Consider the following 27,571-nt stretch of genomic DNA (forward strand, 5'->3'; position numbering starts at 1 on the left):
TCAATCTGAATTTTGATGCAGGTAAACTCAGAAAGGTTTACAACGTAAAACAAAAAAAACAAACAAAAAACATGGAAAATATTTATCGTGAACTAACTTTTAATATCTTTTTTGGATAAAAAGGCCCATTCTTTTTAAAGGAACAAAGAATGTTGCACAAAACACAAATACAACATTTTCTCCCACATGCAAAGCTATCTCCTAGCCCCACACGTGAACAGGCATAATGGAGCTCCTTCTTCCTAAAGAAAGGATGAAACAAGAAGCATTGGTTGAACTGCTTGCTGTCATCTTTCTCTTTCCCTCTTCCCTCTCCAACCCACTCTCAAAGTGTGATTAGAATGAAAAGTTGTCCTCAACAGCACAGAATGACTGCTGCTTCAGAAATGTCACGAATTAAGATTCTGCATGCTGTATACATGAAAAATACTGCAAGGAGGAAAGTATTCACTGCGGTTACGGGCAGATAAAATAACATTTCACATGATACGTATGATCACAGAGTGTACCATACTGTTTTAATAGTAATTGTATTATCCTCCTCTACTCTATCCCTGACCCAGAAAGAATCACATACTTCATGCTTTTAGTATTTTCTGGTTAGAGGTGATGACCCATCTTCTAACCCACTTTAAGTAAACACAGCTTTACTCTCAAAGACCATATTCACACATACTCACACAAAATGTATTACTGCAAATCAAAGGAAAAATATTTGAGTTTCTAGTAGTGATTAGTTGTACAAAACACATCCATGTGCAGATAAACCTATGTCTTGCTAAGTGTTTTGCTTCATCTTCCAGGACTGTGTTGCAAGTAATTTGCTTGGTTTGTGCATGATGTGATCTATTACAAATCTCCTACAGGTAGGGATTAAAATTACACATTTGATATACCCCCAGTGTCAGAAAGCTGTGTCACTGAACTCTGAACATCTAGTCTAAAACAGACATTTTGAAATAGTTCTTTTGCCTGCAGATCTACTGATGCATATTTTAGCTATTTTTTTTAGACTACTCAGGACCAGCACGGAAGCATATGCTTATTTGACTCAGTTCCACCAGGAGCAGCCATCTAACCAACCAGTACTGAGCAGGAACTGAAGCAATTTGAATCCAATTTACAGTTCAACTACAGACTTCCTGTGAAATCTTGAACCAGTCTTTTAATACAGAGAGGGCATCACTGGTAAGATGGAGTAATACTCCTTTCTCCCTGCAGTCCTTTCTCCTGGAAGATATTCTACCTCCTCATTATGGTCTTCATTTGCATCTTCTCTCATCACTTCTCATCTTCTCTCAACACTGCGGCCCCAGTATCAACTGCATCTCACTCCCTAAATTCACGGAAAACAAGGCTAGGCAGGATATCATGTCCATGTCCCTTTCGTGAAGGCAGCTTTCAGTCTAAAATTACTGATGGAAATCAAGCAAGGAAATGTTCCTTTTGGAAACAACCGTTTAAATTCTTTTTCCTTGCTCTTTCCTTCCATGTTTCTTCTAACAGTTGCTATCACATGGCTTGGTAGGACAACAGGAGGAGGAGGATGAGTAGCACCATGCCAGATTCTTAACACCTACATGCTCACACAATCCATTACTGCCCAATTGTTGATTAACAAACATCAAAATAACATGGCACAGTGCTTTAATTGTCTCAATACAAGGGCTAGAGCATAACAAGTAGCACTCAGGACCAATGCGGAGCAGTTCCCATCTACTCACTTGGTGTCTCTGTGCTTTCGGATTCAATAAAATGCTGAGTTGCTAAGGAAACATGAAAGATAGACAGGACACATAAAGGTGAGTATAGCATGAAAATAAATTACGAGAGATTGAAGCAGGGGCTAAAGGAAGGAAAACAGTGAGAAGTTCTAGTAAGGAGGAAATGAGAAAAATGAATAATGAATCCCTGTGCCAGACGTGTACTGCCTGAAGAGCCAACAAAAACGCATCGTGCTGCTAGTATTTTACAACTCCTCTCTGTGGGGAGAGTTCTGCCACCTAATGTAGTCCCCTCTTAGTCCATAAAGAAGCAAGCCTGAGTAGTATAGTTCCTCCAGTAAGCTAGCCCTCCAACAGTCCTCATGGATTTTCATCCTTCAGCATTTTAAAGCTCTGATTCCAATTTCAGGAACAGCTGCAGCATTTTTGCCTAATTTTGTCACAAAAAACAACTTAGGTTCACTTGAAATCTGTTACTAGCCAGGTAAGTACTGGAATTTCTAGGAGGCCCTCTAGAGCAGCATCCCATCTGTAGCTTTAGCCAGACCTGGCTACAAAAGAGGTAAGAGTAAGGTGTAACAAGAACTTACCCTCCTGATACACAGTTCTTCCTCACCTCCATGAACTGGGGCCAAAACATGGCCAGAGGGAACAAGGGGAAAAGATCTTACAGCCCAACAAGGATTGAGTACCCTTGTTGATGGGTTACTTCACCCCTTGTTTCTGGCTGTTCATTACCAAGGGGAAGAAACAGCCTTGGATTTCAGTTTGTTACCCTTGTTCCATCAGTATCTTTTAACAGGAGCCAAAGAAAACCTCTTGGTTATCTTTGGTAGACTTTCAGACTTTTTTTGTACTTCTCTGGTCACAAAATAGATATGAACAATGCCAAGAGAAGATCAAACATCCACCCTGAACTCCTCTTTCTATTCACACAGATGGACCAGAGTTTTCAGAAAGCAAGCACTAAATGTGTCTGGTTAGCTTTAAGGGAATGTCTTCATTTCTGCTACTTGTGCATTGCCAGAAGATAAACTCCTCTGTACTGTGCATTCAGAACCTCCTTTCCTTTCTTGTTAGTCAATACTTTTACAAAAGAAACAGGAAACAGAATTCGAAAAATGACTGTTCCTTTGCTCTGTCAAAAAAAGAAAAAAAAGAAGGAGAAGAAAAAGACATGCATTATAGAAAGTACTAAAACAAAGAGAAATGAAGTATTTGTGGGACAAGGTGATAGGCTGAAAGCCCCGTAGGAATACTACTAAACACTCCACTCCCAAGAAGAAAGGTAGGCTGTATGAGCATCAAATTTGAGGATTATCAGGAATGAAGGACAAAGAGGAGTGAATATAAATATTTCCAAAAGCCACAGGGAGAATGCAGCATAATAGAGAAAGCTATAAGGGATTTCCTCTACTATAGTATGTAACATCTTTAAAGATAAAAGACTTGTGGTAACTTTTGCACTGGGCAGAGAAATGCTACAGCTGCAGAGTGGGGTAAATTAGATGTCTTCGGTTAATCTCTTCTCCTCTCCCATGCTGCCATCACTCCTGCTGATGTGAAGGGAGAACAGGAGACACTTGCACAGTTTGCAGCTTAAACCTGATTATGTAGTTTAAAAAAAAGTGACTTAGCAACAGGCTTAGGGAGGCACTAGTCATTCACTTCACTTCTATTTAGCTAAGAAGCTAAACTCTTTTGTTGTTTATTGTGCCAAGGTGATTTCAGGAAACGTAGCCTTACATCACAAAAGCTGAGCACATCTCATAAAATGTTCCTGAGAATGGAAAGCTAGCTGTTAGGAAATCTCAATGATAAAGGCCAGGCACAAAGCACTTGCTAGCTTTGATATGGACAGAGTTGCACTTCCTCCACAAGGCCAGTGCATCTGGAAGCTGTTTATGGCTTTTCTGTCTGTCCTGAAAATCAAACTTGTGCTTATTTGCAGCTCCTTCACCAGAAGGTTTAGTTTCATCTCAAGAAAAAAAAAAAAAAATCACTCAAGGATGTTAGGCAGACTACACCACAGCCAGTGAGGAGACACATGCAGAGCAAAGTGGAACAAAGATGACCTCTTTCCATCATACTCACTCTCTGCTAAACAGGAGGTAGGGGCAGCAGCACTTGCTAAAGAAAGAGAAATGAATGTGAGCAGAGGAATGAACTTCTGTTAAGTATGCTCAAACTACGGAATACAAAGAGTAAATTGGTAAGATTTTATCTAATCAAAGCTCTCTGCAAAGAACAAGCAATATAAATGCTGCTTCTTAATCTAGAACTTTATACTTTGCCAAACCTGAGGCTGAGGCCTGACAACTCTCTAAATATAAACCTTGTCCACCCAAGTTACTAGCACTAGAGTAGCAAGTCCTAACTGTCGGTGGAAATGAAGTGGAATACACCTAAATTAGTGACCACACATGTTATTTTTAAGCATGTCCCTTCCTTTGACTCTTCTCTTATACTGCCCTTTAAGAAAGTACTGTGTCCCATTTATCAAATCTTATGGTTAATCCTTAGACACCGGAGTCTGTTCTTCCTAATGTTAAGTGATAATACAGATCTCATCAGCAGTAAAACAAGAGAATCCAAGCTCCGCAGTGTGCCGCTGACATTTGGGACCCTACATGATATTCAATGACCAAGACCAAAATTAGTTTCAAAAAATCCTTATTTCATCTGATAGTCCATCCTGCCAATAATTCCAGCTGTGTACCAGGTCCTAGTTTCTCACTCAGCAGGAAATATATAAGGTCTAAGGAAAAAGACATGAATAGATCCTGCTAAGCAGTTTTGAATATTCCCCCAGTCCTCACTGGCATCTTTGCTTTATGATCCTAAATCTTTATCAGAGGCTAGTATTCACTGTGTCAGATAGATTTATTTTGAACCTTATAGGAAAGCCGGTATTCCTCAGAGTCCTGCCAAGAATCCTTATAGAGTCCCAGGGATGTCAGGATTCAGTCTGAAAGCGTCACCACACGATCTATAATAAAGGTGTAATGGTGCACCATTTCTGTGGATAGTACTGCCCTTTTCACAACACATTCCAAAAGGTTCTTCTCATAGCAACTAAGAAAGCCAGAACACTGACGTTATGGCTGCAGAATCTCAAAACTTGTTGTGATGCAATCAGCTGTCCTTTCACATGTGGCTACACTTCTAAGAAGCCTTCTCTTGATTGGAAGTTCTTTAAACTATCCAGGTAAAAGTAGTTTGCTCTTAAATTCTTTAAGCCAATTACATAAAGACATGGTTGTGGGTATCAATTCTATTGCTAAGCTAACCATCAAGTCAAAAGCCCTAAGTGCTGTGATCTCACATCTTTCACGGTTATCTCTGTCCAGCTGGCTCATTCCAGCAGTTCACAAAGAACATTGAGAGGTTTGAATGCTGTGATATTTTCATAACACCAAGAGGAAGTGTGATAAAACATTCAGATGTTTCATTGTTCTGCAATTTTTTTTTTTGCTGCCAAAATTACAGAAGTCTCCCCAAAATCTGCTCCATATTTAATGTTAAGCAGGTCTGTATTGACTTTCAAAGAACAGACTGTGATGGTAGTCATCATTATTATTTTGAAATATTTTGCCACAGCATTTGTAAACTTATGTGAAGGGATATCTTCTTTGACTCTCTCCAAGGTTTCTTCTGTGAGACTCTTGCTCAGTATGAAAAAGGGATTCAGAATCTCTTTTTACATGCCAATCTCATCAAATATACTTCACATGCTCTTTCCAGAGTACTGAGTTCCCAGTGTGAATCCTTGCAGAAAGCACAGTTCAACGCTTTTGAGGAAATTTTGCCCAAACCTTCCTTTTCCTTGAAACAGTCTCATAATGCTCACTTCGATGAGATGTGTGACAGAGGCGCTGCAAGCAGAGAGCATTCTGCAGGATATCAGGGGCTGAGAAGAATCAATGTTTTTTTCCAGCATGTTTGAAGATTAGTTTGGGATTGCAAGGATGTGGTAAATTTTCTTCCTTAAAGCTTACTGTCTCTTTAAGGGAGTTCATTTGAATCAGTCATTTCAATGACTTCGGCATATTGGTACACAGGAAGTAGCGTATGCTACCGCTGATGACCCTGCATTATTCAGTGCATAGTCAGGGCAACTTGGCTAAAGTGGCATAGCATGAACCACAGAATGCTTTTCCTGACTTTTTCTTTTTCCTGGTAAGGAGATCAACTCTGCACGACAGCAAGTCTTTGCAATCATTCAACATTATTCTTGGAGCTTCTGGAGAGAACTCAGCATAGGGCTACAAAGAAGATCAGAGGACTGCAGCATCTCCCCTGTGAGGAAAGGCTACAAGAGCTGGGCTTGGATAGCCTGGAGAAGAGAAGACTGAGAGGGGATTTTATCAATGCCTGTAAGTAACTGAAGGGAGGGTATCAACGGGATGGAGACAAACTCTTTTCAATAGTGTCATGTGACAGGACTAGAGGCAACAGGCATAAATAGAAGCTCAGGAAGTTCTGCCTGAATGTGAGGAAGAACTTCTTTACTGTGAGAGTGACAGAGCACTGGAGCAGGTTGCCCAGAGAGGTTGTGCAGTCTCCTTCTCTGCAGATATTCAAGGCCCACCTGGATGCAACTCTAACATGCACTAGGTGCCCCTGAGCAGGGAGATTGGACTAGATGATCTCCAGAGGTCCCTTCCAACCTCAATCATTCTGTGATTCTGTGACTCCTAAGGACCTTCATACAAAATTCTACGCATGAAGTTAACAGGATGTTCCAAACAATCCTTCACTGCTATTTATTCCCCACTTTTCTCTGTGACTCTACACTTGGCTGTTTTCTTCATATGTTCTCCAATACACAATCAAAAAATCCTCACTCTGTTGGCATCAAATGTTCTCTGTGCCATCTCTCAGCATTGCTTTTGTCCCAAGATTTTCCTTGTCTAATCTTCTACAATTCCAGCTGATTTAGCAATCGCTTGGCAGAAGGGATAGCTGTTCACATTAGACTAAAAATACTCATTGGTAACTCTGTACCTGTTGCAAATAATGCCATGATCACAAAAGGTGTATTTTGGTTTTGCAATCTGAATTCAAACAGCTATTGTCACAGTAAAAAAGCAAACAAACAAAAAACCCCACTATGTACTACAGGTTTGATTTCATCTCCTTCTTCATAAAAACCACATACTAGCATTGAAATGATGAATGAGACTTGGCAGACAGACCTCTAGATGTGGCTGCAACCAGGCTTTTGAATCTCTTTTCCCTCCTCTGCGTAATTAGAATATTTTCCTTTTCCTGTTGCAGTAATCAGCACAGAGACTGAATGCTTATGATCTTATCTCCCTTATATATCATTAAAGGTGTCCATTGCAGAATGGCCTGTGAAACCATTTGCCAAATGGATATAATACTAATCACAATTAACTTTATATAAGGGGTAAATTGGTCCTGATGAAATTAATAAGCTCTGAACACTTCTGGACAGCATACTGCATATCAAGGAACACATCAGGTAAGATAAATCTCCCGGTCTACTATGCGCTTTGTTACTACTGCAATTTGAAATTCTGTCTGTACATCTGTCAACTCATTCATCCACCTTGAGACATACCTCTGAACCTATCTGCTGATCCATTCATCCTGTTAGTTATCCACTAATTCCAAACTTTTGAATGACACCATAAGCTAATGAAAAATAGCTGATATGTGCTTCAAATCCTGCAGTTAGGGTAAAAACAATCTTTTTGACTTCAACTTCAGAAATCTCAAAGCATCCAACAGCAGCTTCACAGAGCTCATCAATCCAATCATTGGAAACTGTTTCCAAACTGTTGGAATAACAACAGTTCATCCCACAGATATCTGTTTGAATACAGAGAGTAATGCTTAAAGAGGTTTCTTCTGCTGCCATTGTGTAACTCTGATTTGAAAGAAACAAAGCTATGGAGCATATATTATTATACCAAACTTGACTGACAAATACATCCATCAAATCCACTATGACTTCTCTTCAACTGATTTTTGAATTTTCCTGGGAGGACAAAGAAATGCATACTTTAAAATTTAGTATAGTTTTTTTGTGTATGTGTGGGTGTGTTTTTTTAAGTGTCAATTCTACACAATTGTTGGAAGACTGCCTAAAGCCTTCTAAACGTAAAGAATATTAGAAAGAAAAAAAGTGAAAATTTTTCGAAGTTTATTTCTGTTTCAAAATTTTGAAAAAGTTAAAATTCTAAATTTTGATTAGCTCTTTGGTCTGAAAAAGATCTGTAATTTAGCTGAAGTTTTCTCTCTCTCTCTTTTTTTTTTTTTTTTTTTACATTTTATTAAAATTCGAAAAATTTGGATCAATTCCTAAAAACGAAGCCTTCCACTACTTCACTCTGTGGTTAACAAGCTAATCTTTACTATCACAAAAATCATGTAAGTTGAATATTTCAATTGCATGCTATACAATAAAGAAACAGGTGTTAATCCCTAGATCTGTTTCAAACAGAGCAGTATTAACCAGAGTAGAAGAACGGCTACTCTAGTGTCAGTCTTGTTAGGAAATGGACAGTACTGATTACTTCATTTCTAAGGACTGTAAGAGGAAAATATCACTAGATTAAATACTAGTGCTATGTATGTTACAGGAACACTCCAGGAACAGAAAAAGGGAGTGAAAGAAATGCAGAGAGGCACTTACGTGAATGAGATATGCCTGCGGTTTTTCCATGGATGGAACACAGACAAAAAAGAAAAGACAAAGATAGAAAAAAAAATGTAAAAGACATGAGAAGAGGAGATAGAGACCATGGAGCTGGAAATTCAAAACACCACACTGGCTGTTCCAAACCCAACCCTAGTAAGTGGGATGGGCAACAGGAGTCATCACAACAAAATGGACATCAATTGTGAGGGCTGGCTCGTTGTGCAGGTCTTGGATTTCCAGGCAGCAAGGCACATGTGCTGTCCCATATTGCTCAGCAACTCTCGTGAGGCAGAAGTTGATAAACCAAATCAAGATCAGACACAGTTCATAGGGCCTCAAAGCATGCACATACATGGGCTGGGAATATTGTTAGCTCTGAGCTCAGGGAAAGGTCCTGCACAGTAGTTTCAAAAGACTTATGAAGTAAGTGAAGTATGGGTGTGACAGTGGGAAGAAGAAGAGGCACTAGATTTAAATGCAAATGGAACGGAGGAGAAGAACCCCAGAAGTTGTGGTGGGTTCATTAAGGATCCTAAGTACTTGGGTGAGGCTTTGTACAATGGTAAGAGATGCACCCCACCACATCCCTGCTTTTGTCACATCTGCCCTAGCCACAGCTACACTTCTTTTCCTCCCTCGCCCCTCCCACCCCTGTCACTTGCTGCTCAAGACTCTGTTTTTTTGATTCTTGCCTTCCCCCCCCCCGCCCCCAGTTGTAACATGAGGGAAAGTGTTAGGCCACAGTAGAGCATCCTGTCTTTGGAGTGGAAGATCGTGCAAATAAAGCAGACAAGAGGCCCTAGAAATTGCCTTGTGTGCTGCAGTAAGGCTGTAACCTGCAGAAAAGAGAAATCCCCTCTCCCTTCCTGCCTCCCTCCATAGTTCATGGCCACTCTTGTGATAAACCTATCAATTTCTATTTTGGTAAAAAACAGTCTTGCAACAATGAAGAGACATTACATTCTCTATGACAACATACTTAATTCACTGCTGGTTTGCATTATTAAAACATTGCTGAACTCTTCATTGCACAATCCCATCTTTTTGACAATATTAAGTTTATACTAGTAATCCAGGGAACAGACTAGTGCAGATAGCTCCTCTGCTTCCTACCTTCAAAGAAGAGTTTAAATTAGTGATGAAAATTCACTACTATCAAAAACCACAACAAACAAAGGATGCAGCAAGGTCTGCAAGAGAAGGTGTCATTCATGCGTGGTAGAGATTCCCTGGAATGATGCAAGGAAAAGAATACCAGAGAGGCAGAGGTAGGTCTCAGCATTACTTACGAACTGGCTGTGTCTTGAAGTCAGATGGCAGGCTAATCTCACCCACACCCTTGCCATTGACTGCAGAGAGTCTCACAGAGTAGGTTGTCTCAGGTTTCAGGCCAGTGATGGTGATCATGCCCTCCACATTTGCTATTGCAAAAACAAAAGAGGAAAAGCAAAGAAAAAGGCTCAGGCCCCAAATCAACAATAAATGCAGTATTCCTATCGTACTCTGCCTCTTTCACTTCATATAATGGAGCCCCCCTTCCGGGCCCAGTCTCAGAAAAAACAATGCATACAATGAGAAAAGCCAAAACTACCACCTCTGTGTGACACATTTTATTACACAGGTGGTATTGCCACAAGGCTCATGGTAGACACCACAAGGAACTGGCCCCTGGCCTGTTCCAGGGAGCTCTTTGATCACTGTCACAGGAGGCTCTGATTGTAGTACACTTATCACCATCAAAGCTGTTGGGCTGCATGATCCAAGCCTGATCTCCTTCACTGAGAATAGCAGCCGCCTTCAAAGACCACTGGCAAGGTTTAAGGCATTAAGCATTCAGGTGGAACTAAGACTGCTACAGCGGGCAGGAGCCTCACTCCTGGATGCAGAGGAATATGTAACTGCTTGGGAAACTGCATTGTGAAGGCAAGCACAATGAATCCTGCTTACCAGCATTTAGCTATATACAACTATCAGCACTGTAGGGCCCTCATTTCTAATTGGGAATACAAGGTATTGCTACAAAGCAAATGTTAAAGAACTAGTCTGGGGCCTTAATTTATGTTCTTTCTGACCATGCACATCCATGCTAAAAGGGGAAATGGCAGGTCCAGTCTGGACGTGTAGGTCAGCTGGGAGACAGCTGCTCCAGAGTGGCTTCAGAGTGCTATTAGCACACTGATAGCAATGGGATTCTGCAAAATCCTCAAACAGGTGCTGAAATTGCACAGCTACAGAACTCTCCTCTGCTACTTCCCCTTAAAGAAAAAAAAAAGGTCTTTTGAGATGCAAGAAGAGGGGACAACACCTTTCTTTGGTATCCTACCTTCTTTTGCATCATACAACCTGGAATGCCATTCTCCCTCGCCCAGTGCCCTCCACTCCGCTTTGTACTTGAGGATGGGCACCCCACCGGTAGCTTCAGGCTCATCAAACTCCACTTGGGCAGTACTGGAATAGGGCTCCACTCTGTCAATGGAAGGAGAGGACGGAGTATCTGGAGGAGGAAGGGGAAATGACCAGTGATATACAAGAAAGGGAGCAACAAGGACCCCCAGCTCCAGTAGCAAAAAAAAAAACCCAGAACAAGAATCTCAAAACCATTCTTGTCATGGCCTCATACGCAAAGGGGAAGAGAGGGCAGATATAAGGCTTCATCAGAGGGCTTGTAAGAATGCTAATTATGCAGCACAGAGGCCTTCATCTTCTCTCTTTTTTAAGAGGCTATAGACTTACCTTCTTTAAGGTCACACGTTTTCTTCAATAAAATAGGACAACCTGAACAGGGCAGCAAAAGCATCCTGGATGCTGTTCTGTCTCTGCTAGTCTTGCACACAGCACACATGCACACAGCATTCCAATATAAAGCTTGACCATTCCTAAATCTGTCCCTATGGCACCACTAATTAGTTAGTCCACCACGGGCCCTCCTAGTCTGTCAGTAAGTAAGAAAGGGGAGCTCCTTCATTGGCACATAGCTCTCTAAGGTGTCTAGTCTGGCACAACCTCAATTATATAGGATATTTTGCTAAGTTTGAGCAGTACATGCACATATGCAATGGCTATCTGAAACCAAAGATCACAGCTCTGCCAGAGCGCTTGCGTGTACTAAAAGTGCAGAAACAACAAAGGTCCTCCAGAGAAAAGGGTACAGAAATGGCAAGGATCACGTTATCTGCAATCCATCCCAACTAAAAGTCTATCAATCGTTTCCTTGATAGTGAAAGCTGGTTGTCCTGTGTGTAACCCCACCAACATAAATCAGAAAAGAACTTTCCCTCTGTCACCCCAGCTCAAGGGCTGCCTGCCCATTTCCTTCTTACTCTGTCCAAGATGCTTACCTGCCTGCACAAGGATGAACTCTGAGGACTCCTGGCCAATGCGATTCACAGCAGTGCAGTTATAGTTTCCAAAGTCATTTTCAGAGTCTGGTGTCACCTGCAGGAAGAACAGATCAGAAAGTCATTTCAGTCTACCAATACCCTTTGCATTTTGTTGGAGTGAAAAGCAACAATAAAGTATACGTGCTAACACTCTGAAAGCTGTCCGTGGAGAGGAGAACCACAGAGGGCAGAAAGTCAAATGCAAGGAGGAACTGGTGTTTTCCTTTATCTGGTTCTCTTAGCATTTGTATGCCAGAAACAACACTCAACTTCTAACCTACTAACAGGGAGCCCTAACAGAAGACTGAATTCCTTCAACATCAGGTATGTACATCATCTAACAGCACTAAACCCTCCTGACCACACATCTCTTCCCTTGCTTTTCCTTACCTCCAGGTAGCTTGCTGATGGAGTGTTGTAGATATTGATGTTGCTGTAGTTTGAGCTAGGAAGCAGCTGTCCATCCCGGAACCAGGAGATGACAGCACTGGGGTAAGCAAATACCTCACAGGTGATGTTCACTTGATTCCCTTCCCAGGTATAGACAGCCACAGGGCCCTGAAGCTTGGGGGCATCTGAAACAAAGACACATTTTTGAAAGCAAAGTGAGCCACAAAACCTTCTAGTAGCCCAGTCAGACTAGCTTTAAGGAATCCTTGACTAGGGCACGATTTAATGTTGGGAAAAGAATTTAATGTGGGGAAAAGGGACAGCACTCTCACGCTCCAGGGGGTGGTATTTTGCTGAAGGACTTGAAGTGCAAAAGGAAGCCTGCTCAGCCCCAAAGCTTTCTCCTACCAGTGTGGTAAGATGAACAGACAGCACACTACGTATCTGGGAGAAGCATCACTGACACACCCAAGGAATAAGACCATGGCAGCTACACTGCCTTCCTCAGCTAGCCTGCAATGCAGGAGCACTGAGGGATCTCAGGCCCATAATCTTCATAGGGTGCAAACAAAATCCCAGTTGGAGACAACCAGTGCAATCATTTGCATGTATGCACACAGCAACCTATATCTCCAACAAACTTATTTCAGGCTGAGCTGCTTCCCATGCCCTCTACCTGAACAACATACAGCTCCAAGTGGCCTAGTGCAACAGCCTGCAGACAAGATGCCACCTGTGCCACTCCTACATTTCTGTAGCTGTGGGTGCCTAAGTCTCAGAGGACAAGGAAATCAAAAGACAGTTCCCCTCTAAAGACAGGAACCCCTCCCCTCCTTTCTTACACTGCACTTCGAGGTACATGGCTTGGGAGTCCTGCCCGATGGTGTTGCTGGCTGTACATACATACTCTCCGGCATCTGTGTACTGAATTTCCTTGAGCGTCAGGGACGACACCCGGGCATGGCTACGTACTACGATGCGCCCATCCAGGGTCTGGCAGGAAAGGAAGAGAAAGTCAGAGGCTGAGCTCTGAGTCTGTGGTGAGACTAAAGGGAGTAAGGGGATGGGACTGAATGCAAATTATCTCCCACCAACCCTTCAGTGCTCAGTACTTCAGAAGTGATCTCTTCAGGCCAGATACCAAATCATGGGCATGGAATGGCATTTGCAACAGCAACAAGAAGATTCCTTGTTGCACAGGGCTGAGTGTGGTTCATTCCAAAGCACCCAGGTGACAGGAGAAAATGAAATAACTTATTCTGGGACATGTCTGAGGAAGGACCAAAGTGCCAGACGTTACCTTTCTGATGACAGCTGCATAATGCCAAGCTTTTTCTCAGAGTAATAATTTTAGAGATCTAACTCTGGTTAAAACATCTTTGCCAGCACGCAATCTTGTAGAAAACTGCCCTAACTGATATTGTTTCCAGTCAGAGAATTCAGGCCTTACTCTCCCCTTACTGATGCTCGTTTTATTTCAACATCCTTGATTCACACTAGCATAAATAAGAGAATCTCCAGACCTCAGAGTTGAATAGGTAATCAGGCAAAATGAAAGCTCAGAACTTTTCCCCGAACATGACACTGAGCTGAGCATGGCAATGACCAAGGGGAGAAAACTAAGAGACCCTTCTAAAAGTGACTCTGCTTCAAGCTCTCTTAACTTTTCAAGAAAATTCTACAGTGAACCACACTGGTTATATGGCAGTTAAGAAATTGCTCCCATATGCAGGCAAGTGCAGGGATGTCAATGATAGAGAGGCAAGGATATATAACATCCAGATAACCAGATGTCCAAAGGGATTGCAGTCATCAAGGGTTCCCATCCCACACCACTGTCTTTTTCTCTTCTGAAATTGGATTCCTAACTCCCCAGTCTGTTACCAAACTCAAGTGCTTACTCAGTTCATGAAGCACAGAGTGTCATGGACTCCTCCCTCCGTCCTGGCGCTTGTGCAAGCTTCTGCAGCTTGGGCTTCAGCTTAGAGACTTTAAAGCACCAGCCTTCTCTTCTCATTTCCAAAGTGACGCAAGCAAAAGTGAATAAACAGGTTTCGCTACCCTTGTGGCTGTGCCTGCCACTGCAGCCTGCTGCTGCAACAGCCTGCTATACTAAAGGCAAGCAATGCTCCAAGAGGGTCCTTTTTCTTGGCACATTCAAAGCAAACACTGAGATTATGAGTAAACAGCCTGAGGAAATTAAACAGCCAAGTGCAGTGAGTATAGTGTAGAATACATCTCTGGTACCTCAAGTGCTCAGATCCTCTGGGCCTGAGGACTCTTTCTGTTCTGAATTAATGGTTTCAAGCTCTGAGGTGACTCAGTTTCTGCAGGTAAATGTGATTATCTGCTCTTTATGAGATGTACTAAAAGACAAGTCAGGAAATGTTTTTTTAAACTCTCAGCTCTGCATATTATTTCATTTGAAGTAGTCAAATTTCATACACAAATAACATCTTTTGACACAAAAACTATGTATTTTTCTTCTTCTCTTTCCTCTGCTGCACGCAGGTCTGCTGCAATCCAGACCAATGCCACATGCTAATGACTTCACCCTCTCTCCTGTGGCTGGTTCCTTGCATTGCTGGGAACCTTTTATTGTTTCATGAACACATGGTGTTCTGTGTGCATCACTTTCTAGAGCCATGAAAGGATCTCTTAACATGGCATTAGTCCATTGTGGTATTTTACACAACTGAATTGTGCTTTAGTATTTCTTCGGCAGCTATGCTGTGATTATTTTGCTTGACCGGTAATTTGCTTCTAAAATCCAGCTCGTTTCTGAAACCATTGCAGTAGGATCCATAAATGTCAAGACTCCATATCCGTAAAGGCTCACAGCTTTTCTCTCAGCTCATAAGGGAGAGGAATAATCTAAGTATTTGCTACTATGACCCTTTCACTAGGCAACAGTATAAATATAGCAAAATATTAGTGCACGTTTACTACAGCAAAGGTAGTTTTACATTCAGCGTCACCTCTCTTTCCCCAAGATCCAACACAATAAACAAATCAGTGCTAGGCAGCCATGATAAAACAGTAACTTTTTAATTAACGCAACCAGTACTGAAGACGAGGCAACACTTCCCAACACAAAGGGTATGTGGTAAGAAAAATAAAAATTAGGGAAAATACTTCAAAGAAGGGAGAAATATCCACCGAAGAAAGTATGCTACCTGCTTTCTTCTTGCACATTTCATACCATTCACCAAATGTTAATAATTTCTGACTAATAGAGACACAGGTTAGGCAGAAACTTGCGAACCAGATACGCAGAAGCCTGTAATGCCTTTACACAGTTTCCTTGGTTTATATGGTTTTGAATAACTGTGAATGCTTCACAGCAATGGCAAGAAAATTTAGGAGATGAAGGCAGTTAACTTATTCTGTATCAACTGCCTCTCTATAGAAAAAGGTACGATGACGCCTCATATCTGTGATTACTACAAGTTATCCTGAGATACGCATAGGTATTTTTCTCCAAATTTTGACAATGCCATGTCATACATAGGCATTATGTAAACAGTTGGCCTAGATTTCAATGCTTCAGTGCCAAAGAAGCGGAGGAGACAGATGGGAAATGCATTTACTGCATTTACTTTAGGATTTTTCAGTCCTTTCCCAAAAACATACCCATAACTTAGTTTAATACAGTCATATACACTCCTTTGTCACTTTCCACACAGCTACTGTTATTAACAGAACAGCACCTGGAAGTACTGACCACAGCTGCAAATTCCAGTGGACAGAGATGAGCGATCTCTCCTAACCCTGTGGTTTTACTTCACTAATGAGGGCTTGCTGTCGTCCTTATCTTTGGGAGGCTGTGCCGATTGCCAGATAACAGAAATACGCCACTAATTCCTGTTGGAATTGATGTATAACTTTCCCTGTAACTGAGTTTTCAGCATTAGATAGTGATAACAGTTTGTTTTGTTAGTATCTGCCAATAAAGTATGACTTCCATCCATTCTCCAGTACATGCAGGACTAGAACGGTGAACTAAGACATCATGGGCTCTGCAGCTGACTGTGGTTTAGAGGAAGAAGCAGCCAACTGCAATTATACCTCTAAAGCAAGGAAAGCATGATTTAACATCCATTATCTGCTGCCCTGACTGAAGCTCATAAAATTTCCTTACTTTAAACTAGCTGATGCATTAGTGAGAATGAAACAGATTTAATGTCAAGTATTCACTCAGCTTCCTGGGAACTGAACTCGTGCTGCTGAAATGTGCTGCTAACAGTGCCCACACTAGTTATTTTAAAGACATGTCTACAGAAGCTACAACTATAAGTTTCAAAAAAAAAAAAAAAAAAAAAAAAAAATCACAGAACCCCACTCAGATACTTTAAAAGCCAGAGAAGGTGAGAAATTTAGAGACAGTAAGCTTAATACTGTTAGTGTTCACATTAATAAAAAGCTTGAGACAGAGGGCACAGGAAACACTGCAGGTGTGGGTGGGTGGCAGGGGAGGAGCAGACAAACATAATAGGGACTAACATGAAGCCTGAAGAGATACAACTACTCAAATTCCAAATCTTTCAACACAAAGTGGCCTGAATAGAGGATGCCTCCACTTACCACAATTAGCAAATTTCAACAGATTATTTCAAAATAGGAATGGGAAATATCAGGTCCATATGAAAGAATGACAGTGCTTAAAATAGAGGTTTCCTACATCTGGACCGCATCACACACTATTTTAAGTCAGGGTTTTGTTTTGTTTTGTTTTTTAATCAGTATGCCCATAATGTTGATCCTACAAGCACAGACTGGAGTCATCCAGTTCTGACAGCTATCGCTGTTCTACCCCTGACTCTTACTATTTGCTTGGAACAGAATTTCTGGTCCATTTGGAAGCAAGAATTCTATAAATCAGGTGCATGTAAAAGTAGATTTTTATTACCGAAATACAGCACTGAATGTGAAATAAGACAACAGCAAATCACATTCACATCAAAATGAGTTATTGTATTACCCCTGCATCCCATCACTGATCCTTACCAACGAACCGTAACAGCAATTTAACAGTTGAGATTATTTTCTGGAGAAATATAACTTGGGAAAGATTTAACTGCATTGGTTTTGAAATGGAAATGTGATACAGTCGCTCTTTAGGAGAAGATCAAACCTAAAAAGTGCCATGAGCAAACAGATGAGTTGGCTGGAGTGGAAGAAGCTATGCTTAGAAAAAATTACCATCCCAAAATACATGCTGTAGGTAAGTCTCGAAACTGTAGATGAGAGACACGACCCACACTGGTAGTATGGTACAGAATGTTATTCGTCAGGTTTCATACCTGTTGTTTTCTCTCCCCACCTCTTTTTTTCTTCCTAAGTGACAAGCAGGATCACTAACTACTGATGTTTACTCACTCCCAACACAGCTAGTTTGCTCATTCAAAAATGCATCACTACATGCTAAGCAACTGCTAACTCTATTAGCCAATTCTTTTATGTATTGAGTTTTAATTCATATTATTAAGGCTGGTTTAGTTGGCATAGTTACTGGACTAGAGATATGTTAATCTGTAATGCTTATAAAAACGAACTCAAAAAACTAAGAAGGTTGTCTAAAGATCTGATAATCTTATACCTCTTGTTTCTCGGGCCGGGTCCACGAAGCCTGGAGAGAACAGATATAGAACACAACAAAACAACAGAAAAAAAAAAAAGCAGTAAAAGTTTATCAAAGGTTGCTTTTAGGTATCATACTGTATGCATCACGCTTCATTCTGTGCGCATGCAGGCTCCAAGCTGTATATCCTACGTGTGTTGGGGGGTGATCAAAATTTTATTTCCATTTCCCAATATAATCTCAATTTAGATTTGCACTCAGAATTTAATATCCTATAAATCAAACTTAAAATGATCAAGCAAAGACTAATTATATCTAAAGACTCCGTGCTTCTCACAGATCAAGTGACTGTGTATTCCCTTTGCCGCATCCCTCCATTTCTAGACATCTCCAAAACACTAGGGAAGTGATTCTGGTGACCCAGGTGACTTAATTACAAAGACATTCATTGAACTGGTTTCCTAACACTGATTTGTTAGCCTCTCAGACACACCGGTCACCATTAATACTCATAAGGTAGACATGCATTTGTACAGGTCTTTACAAGCATGCCATGTCAGGAGTAGGAAACTTCCACCTGCAGAGCAACAGAACATTATGACTCCCTGGACAGCAGACAACAGGTTAAAACCTAGTAACTTCACAACAAGATGTCCAGTTCACTATGCTTAGGAATGTTTGTGTCCAGTCCTTACTGGGCTTGGAATAACCAAACTACAGGCAGACAAACATGCACAAACCTTACCAATAAGCATATATTTCCCCTTCAGAGTGGGCCAGCAGCAGCGTGGACCATTACAGAAAAAAAATTAAAGTTGCTGGGTTCCCCTTTTTTATATGAATCATTTTTCAAATGGTTTTCTACTCATGTCTATTTCAATTGTAACTTGATTCATTTCAATTCAGGAGTCAAAAATCACCTGCTAATATCACAGCCCTTATGTCATTATTGAATGTGAAACCCAAAGGCACAAGCGTTACTGACAGTTGGATGTAACAGCATACACAAGAGTGACATTACAGAAATGGAGATGAAAGTTTTGGAAATGAAAATAGGAAACACAGTATTGTTTCCACAGTGAAATAAATTGCTTCCAGTGAAATAAATGCAACTAGTGAAAACAGTGAGAACTATTAACATACAATACAGACAGTCTCATTTTAGGATGCCTTTGGTAAAGGCAGCTTGTTTACTTGAAACTAGAGGTCTGAGGTGGAGCCACCTGAAGGAGAAGCTCACCAGCACCTGTATGGACTAGGACTCTGCCCAGCACTTATGTCATCTATCATTTCCATTTCTATATACCTTTATCCTGTTGAGCCCAAGTTCCTCAAAAGCTAAACAGGCTAAGTATTTTATAGCACAATCCCTTTTTTATGTACCACAGTCATTTATTTTGTCTACATTATGCCAGAGCTAGCAGGCCCAGTATTTGCTCTGAAGCCTGAGCTCAGTCTCACAACACAGCTCACCTTCCTTTTTGGCCCTCCTGCCTGGCATCCATCCCAAGATATTACTGAAAGGGAGTTGTGGCTAGGAGATGGTGACTGGGTGAAGCACACAATGAGACTGCATGGCTAAAACATATATCACACTTCAGACTCTACCTCTGGCATTTCAAACTGTAGCTTCACAAGATCAAGCACAGAAGCTACTTCACCAAGCTAGGAGGCCAGTGAACCTGACCATTGACAACCTGGAGATATACTATTTGCTATGCGATTCTCCAGATCCTGTCCTCATTTCCTTTCAGGTAAGCACTTCCTGGAAATGATCGGCAGCATGTGAAGGGACAATGGCATGCCAGGAAACTGCATTGTTTATACTCGGATCCAAGTTCCTCTCCAACTCTATCCACTGTATTCCTACAGCATCAGCATAGTGGGTTAAAAACAGATGCTCTGTTCTCTTATCCTTTCACTGGTGTTCAGTACCTGTCAACCTACAGGAAAATAGAGGAGGGAAAAAGTGTACTCATATGCTAGAGTTCGCTGCTTCTTTGTAATAGGGCTGGTGGTAGAATTACAGCTCCATCATAGAGTTTCATGCTAACCCTCCTCCCTGAAAGAAATGTAAGTTCAGTTCACATCAAGTAAGGAAAAGGCCTCACACATGCTACCATCTACCCTTTGAAAGCACGGAGTTAAATTGAGAGTATCTTCAATTATGACAAAGTTCCTGGGAATTGCCTGTGTAGCCTACTCCCTGCATTACTAAATTCAAAATTATTCACACGTGTATTTCATGAGATGCAAAGTACAAAGCACATGTAAGACAGGAAACTGTGTGGAAGGCTTAGAAGAGAATCAGGAAAATGAAATTTAGATGAAGCTAAAATGTGAAATGTTAGATTTGCTGCAATACTTCTAGAAACGTTTTGCTGAAGACAATGCACCAATGCTCATTTGTGTCAGCAGAGGACTTAGCTCTTTTCCGCTCTTCAATTTACTTTGTGTTCTAAATTACTTTACTGCTATATTTGAACCAATCTGAACTGTGCAATGGAATGAATCCCTTTCATATTCTGTTTGTTGTCCCCTAGCATGCTGCTGCAACACTGGTAACCCAGTACCGACGCCCTAGCAAAGGGGGACTCCTGATCTGGCCGGAATTGATTCACGTTGGTCTAAAGATTTTAAGTTTTGAAAAACTTATCTCTTTGTTTTAGCTGCCAGCAATATGGAGTTGAAGCCACTGGTAAACAGCGGCAACCTTGAAAACAAGCAGGAGGCGGCACTGGCCTGTTCTCAGGATAGCATAAAGGAGTCTATGTGATTCACCTGCTAAAGGGGTGAGTAAAGATATCTGTTAATCACATAATCTGCCACCTACCACAGGGGCCTCTCATAAACTATGCTCCATTCAGAAGTCAGACATCTGCAATTTCCCTACTTAAGTTACAAGGTAGCTTCTGGGATGGCCTTTGTGGAAGAGACTCAGCAACAAAGTATAGTATAGGTTAAACAGCAGCTAGTGTAAAGGAGAATAGCAGGGCAGATCACTTCTGTTCCAATTCCTTCACTCGGTTGAGTAAAGGTTAGCATTCTCTTTGACTTGCTTTGCAGAAGATGATAATATGTGATGCTGCTCCTGACAACTAGTGTGGGAGGCTAGAGAGCCACGCTGAATAAGATGCTAAGCCATAAGTATTCCTGCTGCAAAATGATATGATGCTAAAAGGCCTGCGGAAAAGCACCACCTGTTATCTCTCCTCCCATTCCTCACACACTGAGCTACTCTGCTCTGCAAGAAACTTAAAAACTCTCAGTTACTGCTTCATGAAAGTGCAAGCAGTTAAGTGATTGCCTCATCCAAAAAAATCCAACAAGAAAGTCATGTCTGTCTTGAAACCGTAAAACTTTTATATATCAACATACAGCAGATCAAAACTGTACTTATTGAATAAGAGTCGGTATTCTGCAAGAGGAACAGAAAAAACATCTCTTGAATAGGAATGAAATACCACGAAGCTGATAATAGATACGGTATATTCTCTCAATTGACATTACATCCGGTATGACGAAGAGAAAGCAGTTTTCTCCTTCCCACAGTGGCACAGCAGCAAACACTTGAGGAAAGATAAGGTCAAGCCATTTCAAATCATCATGTTAATGACCTTCTGGAGCTTCTAGTTCTCACTATATTCTTCTGCAATAGTGATATACAGGTATCTCAGCTTTATATGGCCAAATGTTTCACATAAATAATATGTTTCTGCATTCTCAAAGTAAACTGCATATAATCAAATCTTCTCTCTTTTACTCACAGACTCTAGAAAGGAAAAGAATGCAAACATACAAATTACTAGCAAGAGAAAGCTTTGGCCATGCCAGTATCTGGAATTTTTGTCTGCACATCTGTGCCAATACACAGCTGCCAATCATCTCATTTTCCTAGATCACAGCAATACTCACTCACCCTTACAGAGCACCCTCAAAACAAAAGATTGTTTGGCCAAGGCATGCCTTGTGGAAAGGAGAATCCTATGCTGGCTGTGTGCGCTAAGACATCAAAAGGTCTCTCAGGAAACCCTGGAAACATTCAAAAAGCTGTGACATTGGCAACCTACGTATCACCTCCTGCTCCATGTTCACATGCTGGACAATCTCTCTTCTGCAGCAGGGACTTGGGGAAAAGAACTGCAAGCCAGAACTGTGTTTTTTTTTTTTTTTTTTTTTTCCTGTTGGTGGTAGTTTTTGTCTGTTAGTTTTTAGGTACTAAAGTACTAAATATTCATGGGAGCTAAAGCATCTCTAGATCTTTCAAAAAAAATGGACTAAAGCATAATTACAGAAGTAAACTTGTAGCAAGACAGATGCATCTAAACATCTAATGTGTGCTTAAAAGTGAGGTTTGAGCTTTTTCAAAAAAAGAAGAAAAAGTACTGTTTGCTCTACACTGAAGTTCATCCATTTCCCTGTGCTTTCTCAGACACAGTAAGTGGAGGGTAATATATACCTATCACTTCTCTTCCGTAGCCTACCATTCCTGCCTTCGTATTGAGTCAGACCCACTGGAATGTCCAAGCCTGAAGCATCTGAGCCTTGAAGCATTCTGTCCTTAGAACATTATTGGTATGCAGCAGTAACCAATTTCTCATCAGTCTCTTGTCTAGTTTTACTTTAGCTGAACTATTCCTCCTGGGCAGCCTATTACACTCCTATTATGAAATATCTACACTAATAGAAAACACCCATGTCTGGTAAAGGGGAATCATGGCCAGTAAAAAACAGCATGATATTTTAAAAGAAAAAACTTAAATTTATTTTTTGCTTTTTAAGAATAAAATGGTATTGATATGGGATCAATGATACAGGTGAACACAAAGGCAGCCAAGCTTTTGTGCTTTAAATACATGCAGTGCTGGTGTACAATACAGAAGGGCAAGAAGGAATTAACAGGTTCATTTTGGTCCACTACATCTCTGAGAAGCAGCACCCCCTCTGTCTCCATTTGCCTCAACATCTGCCCAGATCATTCCACCATCATGATGACAGCACGAAGAACACAAGAATCAAGGTTCTCTCTACCACCTCTCAGCTTGGAAACAAAAGAAATCTTTCAAAAACCTCCTACATCTGAATGGCCCTTTGGAAATTCCTCTGAAAAGGCTGCAGGGCCTGGTTCTTGGCAAATTAATTCAACTCAGAGTGACACAAGCAAAAAAACAAAAGCAGGTCCTCAGTTGTTAACAGGACGAGATAGTTCTTTGAACAAAAGGGTATCAAAGGCACTATGGTGATTTACTTCAGCTGCTGAGCTGGCCCTTTACTGGATGGTCTGTGCAGAACAGAAAATATTCTCACTACAAAAGGGGAAATCACCATGACTTTCATGTGTATCTGCCTGCTGCCATCATGTGCTCTGGCTCAGCAGAAGCAAGCAGATATGAGCTGCACTGAACCCAGTCACCAAGACCCTGGTTTTGGGAGTGGTTATACCTTTTCTTCATTGCTGATGTTCCGTGTGGAAGTTCTCCAAGTGATGGATGGGATTGGGTCCCCAGATGCCTCACAGGTCAGTGTGATCTGATCCTCCAGCTCCATGGCTGTTTTGTTCTCTACGTATGTGATTTTGGGTTTTGCTTAAAATAAGAAAAAACTCCATTCAGTTGCTGCTCAGAATGAGGCATGCCTGTAAACAGCAAAGCCTGAAAAGGCAACATTGCGGAAAAGGGCTTTTGCAATGGCAAAATTTCACTGCTATAGGCAAAATGGAGTAGAGTGATGTGTGACCAAAGCCCAAGAAGAGAGCACCTTAGTGCAAAACTAGGAGTCCTCCTCCACCCATGCTTACAGCTGAGACTTGTAGCAGAAGACTAGAAGGGGTCACCATCTGCTACAAAGCCCACGTAACAGTGTTGAAATGATCAGTCCTCAGCTTCTGAGGTCATCAGCTGAGTCTTCTACCTCACCATCTATACCTTTTCTGTCCCAAATTAGCCCACTCCATGAGCAGCCTGGTTGACTGGCTACAGAAGCATAACTAGGGTGCAGCGGGAAATGATATTCCTCAGCGCTCCTGAGATTCATGCAAGGTAGGAAATATGCAGATTCACATCAGCAATTGTGAAGTCCTTCGCACAGTGACAGGGTGGAGTTCACCTCACTGCCCAATTTACAGCAAGTCTTGTGAAAGTGCTAAAGCTCCTTTTACAGCAACTTCAATTGGATTTGTTTTCAGCACTCCCATCTTTGAAGAGATTCCAAGTGGCACGTGAGTCTCACACAACCCCTTTGCACAGGACTGAATTTCTTTTATGAGGGAAGAACATAGCTGGTATCTGTTTTACAGGTATGCTCAGAATCTGTTTTGCTATGCATGATGGCACAACGGTACACAGCATGACTTGGGAAAGGGGCAGCACTGGATAAATCATGTCAGGCATTACCTGGGACAAGCAGTCCCCTTCCAACTTGCACCAGGTAGCTACCAATACCCAGCTGGCTTGGAAAGGAGGGACAGATAGCAAGATCATGTTTACCAAAAACTTTAAGGTGAATGGTGGCATCCTGCTCGCCAGCCTTGTTCTCAGCAATGCAGATGTACTCTGCTTCGTCACTCTTGTCCACCTTCTTGATGACCAGCTCAGAGCCATCAGAGTTGAAACTGTATTTCTCTTCGTCATCCTCCTGTTCTATTGGCTCTCCATCCCTGCAGGTAACAAAGCACACACGGCTGTTTAGAGAGAAGCAGCAATCAAAGGCTATTTATTTTAGGTATTATGCTAATATTAGAACTGTTAACTACCCTAAAGTGCCTCAGTTTGGAAAATACCTCAACTCTTGCCCTTCTGCAGGGCTAAAAGGCCTTCATCTTAGTCTATTCTTCGTTTTTCCTGCCCTACACCTCTGGGCTGCAGAACCTTTCACCTTCTAACACATGGCATATTCTATAGGCAAGACCATCACCAATGGGGGCTTCTGTCCTTTCGTCTTAAGGCAGTATTGCAAGTTTGCTGTCAGCTTTTTCCACATTATAGATGGTCTTTTACCAAAGGTTACATGAACTGGAGAATTGGAATAGCAGAGGTATATTCCACTGACTGAGAGTCAAATTTTGAGTCCATGAAATAAAGGGAAAACCTTTGGATCAGAATGTCCTGACACGCCAAAGACAAGTTACAGCATCCACTCCTACCTCATTTTGCCCACCTGTGCAATAGATAAGAATAAATTGACCCATACGACAGGTCTCGTCACCATGAAGTTTCATCGCTATTTGCAGCGTGGGAAAGGATGCAAGGGGACAGTGAATAATTGCTTTTGTTACTGTTGTTATTCTTGTTTTTTCTAGAAAGCTAACACTGAAAGCACTTTATTTCCCCTGTTGTGAGACCATTCCTTCTCTTGTGAGAGAAATGAGCTAATGGTATTCCAGTTAAAAAGTTGCTGTCCATTCTGCATGGTTTTTCAGGGCCTTGGTGAAAACATCCATGCTCACACATAATCAGGACTCTGCAAACAGCATCTTACTTTGTCCACGTCATGGTTGGCTCAGGAAAGCCATCAGCATCACATGCTAAGGTGACAGACTGGCTGAGGTTGGCAGTGGCATTCATAGTGCTCTGTCTGGCACGCACAGAAGGAGGCACTAGAAGAGAAGGAATTCACATTAAGAATAGAAAAGGGGACAGAACATGTGAGCAAGAACAAGACCTGGAAGGCTCAAGGTAATCTCAGCAGTACACATAGACGTCATTAGAGATTCAAGCTCTGATATCATCACCTGCAGGTCTGCATCAACAGGTTTGATGCATGAGCTCTCCAAAGCAATAGATGGGGAAAGAAAGGTCCTGGAAGCAGCAGGGGAGAGATCCACAGAAAATTGTTATTATGGACAAAACCACCTATGAGTTCAATGATGTCAACACCTCACTGAGTCATGAGACACTTAGGCTTTCCCTTGACATGCTAATTTCCTGTAAACATCTTGTAAATGCTCAATTTCATGGTTGTTTTTTAATTTGACATAGTACAGAAAGATTAATAAACTGGTGGTAATTCATGAGTATGAATCTACAGTAATACTTCCATCAGCAGCCTAGAGCATAGGTGGTTCAGACTCTTCCCCTCACTAGTCTTACTCTGAGCTGCTCACCATTCACAATGACTTGAATATCTTTGAAGTTGATCTCCCCACGAGCCAAGATCCGACCCTCACAACGGTACGTTCCTTCATCTGTTTTCTTGATTCCGCGGATCTGCAGGTAGTTGTTGGACAGGACTATAAATCGGACTGGAAGAGAAAAGGAAGGTTCATCCAAAGATGCTCAGGAAAGCTCACTGAAAGTAGTAAGTACTTCTCTCCTTGCCCTTTCTGGGTTGGAGAGGAGGCCTAATGTAATGAAACTTTCCTTTCCATCATGCTAATAGAGATGCTGCTGTTATCAGATACAACATTGCCAAGAAAGAAACGGTAGCAACAGACAAACCACTTTGGTATTTTATACCATGTGTACACACACAGAGATAGATGGGTGCAGCCACACAAACACGTTTGTATTTAATCAGAATCAGACAACATTCAGTGAGCAATCTGAAACTTGATCCTCTTGCCTGAGTAAGGCAGAGTTCAAGTCCTACTACAGCTCCTTTGTGCCTGCAACAAGCAGATGGGGCAAATACTGCTGAGGCTCGAGTGCTCAACTGATGGAGTCAGGGCTCAGGAGTAAACTCTGCCAGTAAAATGCCACTCTGGGTATGACAGTCCCCAGCATCTTCAAAGAAAGGGAAAGTTTCCTGCCATGAGCTTTTAGCTCCTTTTCCTTAGGAAGGCTAAAGAATGTCACAACATGAAGTTTTTCTGTCCAAGAGAACCTCTTATGTGAGATTTCTAGCATTCCATAGTCTATTCCAGTGTCAAAGCCTGGCTGCCATCTTTGTGAGAACACTACCGCCCTGCACTGCCAAATCACAATTATGTACGTATTCTCTTCTCCTCCCTTGTGACTGCCACCATTTTGCTCTCCCAAAACCCTTGTATCAGCCTAATTTGGAGCTCTGATGGCAGATGGACATTTGACCCTTGAATAGGCAAATACTAAGACCTCTTGTGCCTTACCATCTTTTTTTAGGATAACATCCCTGCCTTTGTGTTTCCAGATGATGGTAGGAGGCAGTGAACTGACCACATCACACACAATCACAGCATCGTCCCCTTCCTTGAATTCCTGAGGGGTGGGAGCATTCTTGAACATTAGTTTTTCTGAAAGCAACGGAAGAAGAAGATCACTGCAGCTTCTTCAGCACACCTCAAGCTGTGCCACTGATTCAGGCTTGAGTAAAGCAATGACATCCCGGAGAGCACGTTCCATATACAACCCAAAGTTCCCAGAGCAGAGGAAAGAGGCGCTCCTGACTCAATACACTGCACTGTGATGCAGGAACCCCGTTTTCCAGCCCTACCTCCCAGGTTAATCAATGAGCTGAATCAAAACTCTATTCACCCCACAGATTTACACACACTGGAAAGAGTAAATGGGAATGTGGAGATGCCTAGCTTCTGGAAAGGAAGGGGAAGGGGCAACTATCACAGCTGGCTGGAGAACATGTTAATGGCTAATTACAAGCCTCCTAAATGTGTGATCCTCTTTACTGAACACTGGATGTTTGCTACCCACAACACATGTTCTGCTCACTCCTCCCAGAAGTTCAAGATGCATTAGAATCTTTTGCTTTTGCCCCTTGCCCTCCAGAAGAATTTAAGCAGTAGGCAAGCTGGTAAACCCCTGACAGGCAGAGGTCTCAGTTTCCACTTTTCCCCCAAAGATAAGATAAGAAAGAGGATTGTATCTTCTTAACATTCCCCCTTCTCGTCACCCTC

The 27,571-nt window shown here is 41.7% G+C and overlaps 1 protein-coding gene across 7 annotated transcripts in view; it reads right to left on the bottom strand.

The window, feature by feature from the left end:
- Window positions 1-27,571, bottom strand: part of NCAM1 (neural cell adhesion molecule 1) — a 142,188-nt gene that overhangs the window by 36,627 nt on the left and 77,990 nt on the right. For 3 of the 7 annotated variants that reach the window (XM_062594619.1, XM_062594622.1, XM_062594624.1), the window contains exons 4-13: window positions 26,810-26,953; window positions 25,847-25,984; window positions 25,222-25,339; window positions 24,231-24,400; window positions 23,188-23,330; window positions 13,007-13,157; window positions 12,165-12,349; window positions 11,733-11,829; window positions 10,718-10,888; window positions 9,684-9,815 (exon numbers count right to left, since the gene is read on the bottom strand). In XM_062594619.1, coding sequence (XP_062450603.1) covers window positions 9,684-9,815; window positions 10,718-10,888; window positions 11,733-11,829; window positions 12,165-12,349; window positions 13,007-13,157; window positions 23,188-23,330; window positions 24,231-24,400; window positions 25,222-25,339; window positions 25,847-25,984; window positions 26,810-26,953 — 1,449 coding nt within the window. Of the gene's footprint in view, window positions 1-1,724; window positions 1,767-3,818; window positions 3,855-8,388; window positions 8,404-9,683; window positions 9,816-10,717; window positions 10,889-11,732; window positions 11,830-12,164; window positions 12,350-13,006; window positions 13,158-17,763; window positions 17,794-23,187; window positions 23,331-24,230; window positions 24,401-25,221; window positions 25,340-25,846; window positions 25,985-26,809; window positions 26,954-27,571 lie in introns of all 7 variants that reach the window. The other 4 variants (XM_062594620.1, XM_062594623.1, XM_062594621.1 and 1 more) reach the window with 2 other exon arrangements.

Source organism: Rhea pennata, chromosome 24 (assembly GCF_028389875.1).
Source record: "Rhea pennata isolate bPtePen1 chromosome 24, bPtePen1.pri, whole genome shotgun sequence".
Taxonomy (NCBI): Eukaryota; Metazoa; Chordata; class Aves; order Rheiformes; family Rheidae; genus Rhea; species Rhea pennata.